The sequence below is a fragment of the Rhea pennata genome, chromosome 18 (assembly GCF_028389875.1).
Source record: "Rhea pennata isolate bPtePen1 chromosome 18, bPtePen1.pri, whole genome shotgun sequence".
NCBI classification, from domain to species: Eukaryota; Metazoa; Chordata; class Aves; order Rheiformes; family Rheidae; genus Rhea; species Rhea pennata.
The window spans coordinates 4246956-4258122 of record NC_084680.1 but is presented as its reverse complement, the minus strand read 5'-3'; the positions used below and the strand labels follow the sequence as shown (position 1 = coordinate 4258122).

Sequence of the window (11167 nt, the reverse complement as noted above, 5' to 3'; positions counted from 1 at the left end):
CACATTTGCTGAAGGCAAACCGCACAGATACAATATGCTGCCATGAGATATTTGCCCTTAGTAACATCCAATATTCTCCTTAAAAAAGGAATGCCACACAGTATTGATAAAGTTTACAATGGAAGAATTAAGGACTTGCTCACTGACAGCTCTAACGTAATAGCTCTCGATGAAGACTTTTTAGCAGAATTAAGTGCTTCCTGTGACCACTTTCTTCAGCATCTTCACTAACAAGAAGTAAATGTGAAATCTAAGCTGCAATTGTTCATAGGTGACTTAAAGGTTGGCAAATATAAAATAATAATGAACACAGGATAATGACAGAGAGCTCCTAAGTCAGCTGGTTAGTTGGGTCCATTCAAACAAGCAACATTTGAATTCAAGGAAATGCAAATTTAGATGTCCAGGAATAAAGCTAGCAAACTACATCTGCATAATGCAGGCCTGTATCCTGGAAAACAGACTAAAAAGTACGGGAAGACCAAAGTCTGCAAGAACCAGCACAAATTCCCATCATGAAATGGGAAAGCAGCACTTTAATGTGGCCATCTCCAGGTAGCTCAAAACACAGACACTCCCCCAGCACATAACTACTGCCCGTTCCCTTACACGCAGCCAAGGGATGACTTGCTCTCATTAAACAAGGCATCTGCTCAGGAAGGAGCAGGGGCTCAAAGGGGCTTGGACTTGTATGAGGTTAGTGCGGAGTGTGAGGACTGAGAAGGGCTCGTATACGTTCTCTTGATGGGACCATAAGGAGATCCACACTAGCAGAACTGGCAGAAACGAGGAAGAGAAGAGCACATGAGACGCCAGCAGAGCCGAAGTAAAAGCAGAATTAAATACAAGCTGAGAATAAGACTCCAAATCTGATGAGCTCTTTACCAGGTTGGTCACCTGAGAAAAAAGGAAGGGGAACGCGAGGGATAGGTGGGATGCCAGGAGGGGGCAGAGCCAATCCCACCTAAAGAAAAAGAGGAAATTTTAGCCAGTGGAATATAAAGGAGTTAGAGTGAATTCATGCTTAAGTTTCTCATCAGTGCTGCTATCCAGGTGTCCTTGTTCACATGAGAGGTATGATTGCTCCATGAGAAACATCACACTGATCCTCAGGAGATCATCCAGGTTGACTGCGGACTTCCCTGCTCCCAAGTAACATCGTGACTCCAGTTACAGAACCTCCTACTTTGCTGAAGGGATGAAATCCTGCCTTCTGCTCACCTGGATGCGCAGGGATATAATCTGGGACTTCATGCTTTGTCCCACTGAAGTCCTCTATGAACCTCAGCTTTTGCAGTGGTGCCAGCAGGGAGCGAGGGCTCTTCCGAACGTTAGGATCTGTCAGCAGACGAAAAGTGGTTTTGCCAAAGGTTTCTCCAAACTGGTAGCCGTACTGAGGGACAAAGCCTTCGTATCTGAGGAGGACATCAAAAAAGAGCATTCACTCATAGAACATTTGAGGATGTCTTTTCCATATATAGAATAACTTGGCTTGGGGCTTTTGCACCTTTGAAAGAACATGTATGGGGATGTATGTGGATTTGGCAACATGGGCCCTGGGAATGGGATTTGCAGAGTAAGAAGTCTGTGAGCATGAATGTGTTTTTGCCAGGGTGTAGCTATGCAGGCAGCATGTAGACAGAACCGGCATGAGCAACGTGGAGATGTGCCTGCTTATGCGTGAACCCAGGCACGCCTGTGCTCCCGCATAGCACGCGTATGTGTGGGCAGACACACTTTCACATGGGAGCAAAAACCACTGGCTCATGAAGTTAAAGCTGTATGTAGGCAGTCTTGTGCTTGGGCTCGTGTATGAATAGGGGACAAGGTCAGTGAACACGCCTGCAGCAGCACGCGCGTATGGTACGACAAGAAAACTTACCGCGGGAGCAAAGCATGAAGCTTTGACTTTGGAGAGGCTCAGTTCTAATACTATTTAAATATGCTTCAATTTGAAATGTTGTGATCTCTCTCACAGTTCTAAAATATAGTGAATTACTGGCAATTTCCAGATGTCTCTTGTTCAATATTAAAACTCAGGTAATGAAAAAATGCTTTAACCTCCAAATAATTCTATCTCATATCCTTGTAAGGAAGAACAAGGCAGGACAGGGCTTGAGCAGGAAATTTGCAAAAAGCCACGCTGCTGCCCGTAGCCAGGGCAGCTCACCACGTTGTCTGAGGACCTTTGTGCAAGGCGTGAAGTGACGTTTTAGCGCAATCACATGTAACCATCCCCGTTCTCATCAAAATCAAGGCCATTAATGGCAGGGCTGTCTGCCAGCTGGGGAGCCGTGGGGTCCTCGCACCGCGAGTACGTGGGACTTGTCCCATTTGGAGGAGAAGGGTCAGTTTTCCTGCAAGTCAGATGCATCACATTAACTCCAGCTTTTCCAAAGGTAGGTGTCTAAGCAAACCTCGGCATCCAGGTCGCTCTGGACCTGGCCCAGTCTCCGAAGCAGACAGACCCCACCAGGAAGGCCACTGCTTCCCTCAAGGTGCCAGTCTTCCCTTTCGCCCTGCTCAGGATAGAGCATTGGACATCCTGACAGTGAACGTTTCGACTTCTCCATAGCTAACGGTGGGGGAGGTGGATTGGGCTTTAGGGACTCGGGGAAGGAGTCTGAGCTCAGGTATGAAACACAAGCTGTAACTCTTCCCAGCATCAAGAGTTACTTGATGGTGATGTTATTCCACTGCCGAAGGAGAAAGGCAGAACTGCCAATCGCAACAGAGGTAGAAATGCCCAATCAATGATCCTGCCGCGTATTTGGGAAAAAAGTCAGATGATGCATGAGTATCACAAGATGATGAGTAAGTACTTCCCCTGCCAAACGCATTGAACAACAGCTAGCACAGGTACACATTTACAGCTGGCAAGTTTCCCCATTTCGTATGCAGGATCTTTTCACCAAGAGCTGCGGAGGAGCTCCACGGCTCGTTCTCGTTGATTTTTCAATAAGTCTTGGGGGACAAGGAAGATACACAGGGATGGTAAAGCCGAGCAAGAGCACAGACGACAGAGCCCAAATAATTACAGGCTTGCTAAAGGGATTTTGAACATGAACAAAATAATGGCAGGGCTGAGAAAGGATTCAGTTTATAAACAATTAAAAGCAGGCTAATCAGAGGAGCTCAGGTGAGTCAGTCTGGGGTTGTGGGGAACGGATCTGCCCCATCGCTGAATTACAGCTTCTGCTGATGAAAGCAGCGGAGCTTTGGCAACGGACCTGGGCTTCTAGGTGCTACGTGACCTTGTTGCATGCAGCGTTTTGATAAAGAAAGTACGAGATCCACCGTTTCTGTAGCTCACGCTAAACCATTTCAGTCACGGGCCTCAAAACTCGTATGCAGGCAGCTAGCAAATAGCCCGCTTTCTCGAGGCCGTGCCTAACTTCACTTTCCTATTACTCAATCCTCTCTCTTTTCAGTCGCCACTCCCCAGACTGCCGTGTAAACCCGCCTGGCCTTCCTAATCGCCAAGGAAAAGCCCTGGCCCTCTGCCCATCCTCGCCCCAGCTCTGCTGAGCCTCCCCGAGCGGGGTGGGTGGGATAGCACCTAGCACCCGACCCAGGACGTGGATTTACCGGGTCTCCGTACGCTTTGTCCTTTCCTACCAGTTGATTTCCCTTCCTAACGCTTCTGAGCGCCGTGCTGGCGATCCCAAGACGCGGCCGAGCCCTCCCGGGCGCTCGCCTGCCCGGGGCAGCGCTGGGGTGTGCGGCAGTCGCCGCCCCACGTGCGGTAGAGCCGGCTAGCGGCTCCCCCGGGCCGCGCGGTACTCGCCTGTGCGGCACCGCAGCGTGCCGGCTCCGGCACGGGGACAAACCCCCTCCGAGCACAGTGACGCCCAGGCGCCGTGTCCGCTTGGTCGGGGCCTGCTCAGGCTCAACGCGCTCGCCCATCTGCCAGGTCTTCTTCAGGGCTCTGGAGAGGTGCTACCAGCCTACGGGGCGAGACCGCGCTGGCACTGGGAAAACCGGCAGCAGAACTTGCCCTTTTCGGGTCAGTGTTTCTCCTCATCCCTTCAGGCGATGATGGAGCAGCGAAGCGAAGGGGAGCAGCCCCCGCTGCTACGTTTCAGTGCTAGAGCATGTCTGAGGACAAGAGCGAGGAAGGGAAGATTTCGAGCCTTTCGTCTCCACAAAGGCGACGCAGCGCCAGCCGGGGCACCTGCCGCGTTACTACTCCTCGTCTCAGCGCAGAGCTTTGAACCTGGTAGCACGCGTGGTAGGAAGTCACATGGACAACCGCAGTAACGCAGCGGCACTTAAACCAAAAACCAGAAACCCCTCCCTTACATAATTTGTAAAGATAATATGTAGTTCAGTAATGGAAATATCCTGCCTGTTACTCAAATTGCAAGGACTGATTTGATCTTTACATCACCAGAGGAGAGTCATTAAGAACAAAAATATGCTCCAGCTGCGGTTTCAGCTCTGCCTCCTTCCCCGGCCCGTACCCGCGTGCTGGGTCTGCTCCGCGTGCGACTCCCATTACTTGTCTCTGCACTGATTTTCACTGCCTGTCTTGTTCCCAGCTGCTCCATCTTGCGAGGTCTTTTGGACGTCTTTCAAAGTTGGCCTCGGACTTGAGTAACGCGAGCAATTTCGCACCATTAGAAACTGTTGTTACCTCGGTGTCATCCACATCATCCGGCCCTTTCCAAATCACTTACGTGTGCATTGGAGGTCGCGTGTCCCAGCATGGATCACCGGGGACCCCACCGGCTACTTCTCTCTATTTCACCATGAAACCTCTCCACTTATTTCTACCTTTTCTTTTCTTTTCACTAATTCACAGGACCTCTCAGCCAAAAGAGAGCTTTGTTTTTTTCAAAAGGCTTTTTGAGGGGGACTTTGTAAAAAGCTTTCGATAAAAAAAAAAAAAAAAAAAAGGAATCCAACCATGTGTTAACTAGATCACCATTACCCACATACGCACTAATTTCTTCAAAAACCTTGGATAGATCTGGAAGCGTGATGCCTCCCTATGAATTTGCCAACAGTATATCATGTTTATGCAAATATTTATTTGAAGAATGTATTCCAACATGCTTGATACAAGGATCATTTAAATGTGGAACCAAAGGCTGAATAGCAGCACCAGTAATATTCGGCAGCTTGAAATGAATAGTTAAAAAAAAAAAAAAGAACAATTTTAAAGTTCCCCTAATGCGCTATGGCATAGGCTTGAGTTGTGCCCTGCTGTAAGGCAGTATTTTATTTTTCCCCCTCCCTGGAGCCCCTTCTCCTTCATTGCACGTTTACATGAAATACGTAATAGTATCAAACCCCCCCAAACCAGAAAACATGAACTATAAAGAGCGTTTTATCCCAACCAGATCCCCTGCACCGGGAACGAACATCCGCGCCGGACGAACCTCAGAGCTTACCCTGGGATGTGGTGAGGATCGGGAGGGAAGAGGCTGCTTCTCTTCACGACTGCCATGGCAGCGCGGCGCCTCCCGCGCCTGGGGAAGCCGGGGGACGCGGCGGCAGGGCCGACGCAGTTGCCTGGACGACCTCTGTGACGCTGGGGCCGGCGGCGGCCGCCCCGGGAGATACGCAGCGCCGCGAGCCCCGGTTTTTCTGGATACGTCTTTTTTCCCCCTGCCTGAAAACCTTGGAGGAGCAGAAAGGTTTTACAGCATTTGTCAAAGGCTTCCTGAAGGCTCGCCGCCCTTGGGACAGCAGCACCAGATGTTCCCATAAGCGGCCACCGCACAGGGTGGGCCACAGAGGTTTTGAGCCTCCTCTCCCATCTCCTCTGCGCCTGGGCAGCCTGACGCAGACCACCCCTTCGATGGCAGGGGGGCTACCTGCAGCCTGGCTCCTGCTTTGGCTGTTCGCAGCCGCAGGCTTGAGCTACCTCGCTCCGAACGGGGTAAAAGGCCGTTCCTGGTCCGAGTATCACACAGTCAAGGTGCCTCGCACACACCTGGTTTCAGTTCCCTTGCCTGAAGGCAGCCCAGGACGAAGGTCTCCCACCTTCTGACCAAGCGCTGTGATCAGCACGTTCTTGCACAAGCACCACGCACGTTGCACCAGTGCCACTTCAGCTAACTGTGATACCAGCAGTGACCAGGCCCATGCAAGGGCTGGAAACACAGAGCACTGTAAACTCCCTGAACGGCCTCGGAGAACCTGGGCCACGTGGCCAGCAGGACCTTTTTAGGGCTTCAGAGATACCCGTCAGAAAGCAGAGTTATTCAGGAATTCTCATTTGTTTAGGCATCTATATTTGCCTAAATTGTATCGGAGATAAAACGCTGTCTTGACTCTTGCTCTTGGTGCCTAAACTCAGGGACACCTGGGGTTTCCGGCCTTAAGAATTTAAGCTCTGATTCATGGCAGATCTCTACCAGCAGCCCTAGGTCTGCAGTGCGGATGGGGGCCATGAAGGGCATGACAAATCTGGATGTGCCCAGTGTGAGACCAAGAGTCTCTCACAAGCTGCAACTGGGAAGAGGCCCACTGGACATAAAATTCTTCCCCAAGACAGCGGTGAAGTACTGGGACATGGAAAAAAGAGGTGGCAGCATCCCCATCCTTGGGGATCTTCAAAACTCAGCTGGACAAAACCCTAAGCAACCTGATGCAGCCTTCAAGTTAGCTCCGTTCTTAGGGGACAATTGGATCAGAGATCTCCAGAGGTCCCCCCTAACCCAGATCTTCCTGTGAGTTTAATATTAACAAGAAAAAGATCGCTTACTGAAATGCAGCACTGTATTTCAAAGGAGGTTTCACAGCACTGGAACAATGACTGCAGGCTGTTCCAGGTCCCATCAGCCCTCCTCAGCTCAGGAGGGTGGGCCAGGCCCATCTTCCCTGTTTTTTCAGAAACTCCCTTCAAGTTTGCTCCTTTAATCAGCCAGTGGCTGCTCCTGCAAACTTGGAGGTTACAGATTTACCAAACAGCTACTGAACAGTCAATCCAAAATACTTGTACTCACTGCAGACACCTAGGTTAAAAAAGAAAGAAAGAAAGAAATTCACTTTTGTCAAGGTTATCATTAGGATTTATTGATAAGAAACTTTTTATGTCAACATTTCAATTGAGGAACAGCATGTTCTGACAACACAAGTACAAAGCCCATCCAGGTGAAGTTACAGCACATGGATATCTCTGAACTCAGAGGTACAGGAGATCACTCACACAGCTGTGTATTACTCAGGTACCTTTTATAAGACATGATGGAAAGATTCCAGAAATAAAACCAACATGTGGTTAGCCAGTCACCAGCGCATCACGTCACATAGGCAGCCACAGCCTGCAGCAGGAACCACTGCTGGCTTCGACTCCTCTCACTCAGCTTCAGATGTTGCAGCACACACGTGCTGCAGTGAGTCACCCAGGGCCCCTTCGAGTCACAAGTGAAAAATACCTATTTTCAGGTGAGATTCACCTGACACAGTGTAGCTCTCCCATGGGGATGAGATGACTTGTACTCTCGGGCTCTTTATCTGGTAAAGGGAGCTCAGAAGACCAGCTCAGATGGCGACACCTTCATACAGTTAGACGAATCCCACATCAGCTCTTGAACATGACAACATGGATAGAGTCATACACGAGTGAAATGCAACTGGGCAACTTCATTACAGAATTTGTTCTGCTTGGAGAGCAGAAATGGACATAATACACACGGTCCTGGCGCCTGCCAATTCAGAAACAGTTTTTTCTTTGAATGTAACTGTCTTAATTACCTTATTATAACTGGTTCAACATTCCTTCTCTCAGCAGTGTCCCCATACAGAGCTCCTAGCACAGACAGCCATTCACACTATGCTTGTGGCTAAAATAAAAATTAATCTTTACAAGCTTTACCCAATATATACACTACACTGAATGCTGTTTCAAAAGCCAAGTGCTGAACTCTCACCTTTTCCCAGCTTATAAAATATTTGATTTTGTCCTAGAGCATCTTGTTATATAATTAGGGACAGTATAGCAGAGTATTCCCCAGGCACCCGACAAATCCACAATGGATTTACTGTGGGAACAAGCTGAATTCTCTAACTCACGCCAAATGGGTTTCAGAGCCCTGTAAAACCTCTGCAGAATGAGCCGCTTGTGACGTAACCGAAACAAAAAACAACCCCGCTTCAACGAATAAATTGTCTCATCTGAGCAGAAAGCATCCGAAATAACATGCAAGCCCACCCTGATCAGAATAAGGGGCTACGACAGTCCCACCTCCCGAGGCCAGGTTTGATCACAGCCACAGAGGAGCCTGGGCCGAAGTGCAGTGCATCTGCCTGGCTGACAGAGCTCAACCGGCCCCCCTGGAAGTCCTGCAGACCTGAAGGGGAACCACCAATGCCAGGAGGGAGGGAGGGAGGGAGGGAGGGAGGGAGGGAGGGAGAGTGTGTGTGTGTGTGTGTGTGTGTGTGTGTGTGTGTGTGCGCGTGCTTTTGTGTGTGTACACGCACGTGGGCTGGGGGGCAATACGTACCCTGTTCCTTTTCCTCTCCCACGAGCTATGACAAGTGACATAGTGAGTTCTGCTCTCAGCCATTCGGTTTCACCGAAGGCAAGTTCCCTCTGCACATGTAACAGCATTGACTTAGAGGTCTCATATTAATGGGTACTTATACAGGATTAATTGCACATCAGTCCGTTGTGGCTACAAGTTCATTAGGCTAATAAATCTACATAGTGACAGTAGTACAGTATCAGCTACTTTTCAATACAAACTCCCTACCCTAGTCTTTATTTGTAGGTCAAAAGAAGATCTACTGTAGCAACCCTCTGGTGACCTTTAACATTCATTTTTTTTCTTTTTTTAGAAAAAAATCCAGTGTGGGGAAAATGCACATATATAACCAAAGCAGTGCTTAACAACCACAGGAAAAAAAGAACACTATCTTGGACTCTATCTGCATCCTCCGTAGACCCTTGTAAAATTATTTCCAAAGGTTTGCTAAATCCAGCTCTGCCAGTTCTCAAGTCTGTTAAACCATTTCCTAGTTCTAGTCATTTCTAGTTTCTCACTATAATTGTCTGCAGCAAGAGCATACTGAAATACTTGCTAATGTGCACAAGACTTCCATTTGATTTAATGGAATAGTTTTAGAAGACTGCTTCTACAAATCTTTTCTTGAATCTTAACTCCCAAATCCACCGGTAACTTTCTATTCCATTCAGGAGAGAGCTCCAAGTCCCTTGCAAAGTTTTACTCATTCATTTTGCCCAAAGGTGTATGGGCATCTAATAAAATCCCTCTCACAGTATTCCCAGGAAATGATTCAGAAGAGGAGATGATTTTTCAACCAAATGAGATCCTCTGGTCCTGTGTGTCAGACCATGGCCAATAGAATGAGCAGCTGCCATGGACGTCTCAACTTAAATATTACAGTCAAGGGAGGAGAGCAAGGCAGCCTGACCGTCTTCCCATGAGGTACAGGCAAAGAGAGATACCAAAGTCACTCAGTTCTCCACAGTTTGTCTCCTTTTCTCGAGTCAAATATTTGATTCCATCTGTTCTAGCAGGAAGTGGTGAATCATGTCAAAAGTGGGACGATCTTTTATATCCCTGCTCCAGCACTTCAGCATCAGGTCAAACACAGGATTAGGACACAGAGGAGTCTGGGAGAGATAGATCTGGAAGAAAAATACAATCATTTCAGTGATTTTTGTCAGAAGAACTGAAACTTTACTCAATTAAAACCAAAGGACAGTTTCATTTTAGGTTTTACAAGACATAGCAGTCATGCAGTGTTCAAAAATCCACTAAGCATGAATCTGGAAGTGAAGTCTGGATGAAATTTTGACACCTTAAATGGCACAGAAAACACTTTGCCGACATGTTTAATGACAGAGCTGGTCATAACACAGTCCTTTGTCCCGTAAGAAATTCTCTAAAATATTTGTTTCTTCCAAGTGACAGCAACACACAAACTAAAAACACAATTTACCACGATAAAATCCAAATATTTTCACTCACCGTAGACAACCCATGAGGCTTTCTAAGCATCGTGATAGCTTGTTAGCAGAGACAGGAAAAAAAAAACCTTTTAGAGCTCATCTAAGGCACAGGTTGGCAGAAATAGCTTTTTCTAAATTTTTCTCTCAATAGGCTCATCTTTTAGCCTCTTCATAAATCACTATCTGGGAGATAATGGGTAAAATCTTCCTTTATTTTAATTTACTTCCTTTAATTTGTTTGGTGCTAATAGTGAGTTTTGGAAGACCAGCAAATAACAGGCACTCCACTTCTTTGGGCAGAGTGATCCTCAGTACCAAAGTACCGGTCTGTGTGTGATCTAGCACCATCACTGACGTCAAAGATCTGCACTGATTCAAGGGAATAAAGATAACAGTAGTAGGACTGCACAGTCCTGCTTGGAAATTAGAAAGAGAGGATAGATAATGACACAAAAAAAACCCCTCAGCAACTAGAGATGGTCAGAGGTATCTTTACATGCATAGAGATAGTAGAGGGAACATCTAACTTGCAGGAACTATCAGTTCCTCCTTCCCCAACTCATTAAGTGCTTTCTCATGTTTCAGAGGAAATAGTAACAGGAGAGAGATCTGACAAGGGAAAAGAGCAAAAGGATTGTATAAGAGAGCTCAGGGAAGCTAAGAAGGACAGTGCATCAAAGGCAGCTTGAAATGGAGGTGGCTTATAGTAAGGAAGAAGCACTGGGCAGGGCCAAGAGGTTCTTCCAGTGGGACTCCAAGAAAGGAAAGCCAGTGCAATGAGCCTGGATGAAGAATATAAGAGTTGGGACACACTTGAAAAGGTGAGGAATAAAAGTACGGACCTCTGCAGAGAATATCAGGCTACCAGGAAAGCCCCTGGGAGATCCACTTGGATGTGATGGAGGCAAGTAAAGTAGTCACATTTGCATTCTCTTACCTGCCTGCCCTGGCTCCGGAAAAATTCACCTGTGTTCTCAATGACCTGCTCATCTGAGAGAAGGCTGTAAGGTTGCTCCTTACACAGTACGAACATCTCCCAGAGGGTGACCCCGAATGCCCAGACGTCACTGGCTGTGGTGAACTTGCCCTGTGAACAGAAATGATGTTGTAAAGTCTGCTTTGCTCACAGTACACATTGGGGAAAGCCATTGCCATTTAAGCTCTCAGCAGCCAGATGTGAGGACACAGCATTTGCACCTGGGAAAAGGTTCGCCATAGAGATAGAGCAGCTGACCTGCT

General features: G+C 47.7%; 1 protein-coding gene across 4 annotated transcripts in view; it reads right to left on the bottom strand.

The window, feature by feature from the left end:
- Positions 1-6999: 6999 nt before the first annotated feature.
- Positions 7000-11167, bottom strand: part of LOC134148528 (discoidin domain-containing receptor 2-like) — a 60266-nt gene continuing 56098 nt past the window's right edge. For all 4 annotated transcript variants that reach the window (XM_062590734.1, XM_062590733.1, XM_062590737.1 and 1 more), the window contains 2 exons: positions 10866-11015; positions 7000-9604 (listed from right to left, as the gene is read on the bottom strand). In XM_062590734.1, the coding sequence (XP_062446718.1) occupies positions 9464-9604; positions 10866-11015 (291 nt within the window). In that variant the 3' untranslated portion in view covers positions 7000-9463. The remainder of the gene's footprint in view (positions 9605-10865; positions 11016-11167) is intronic.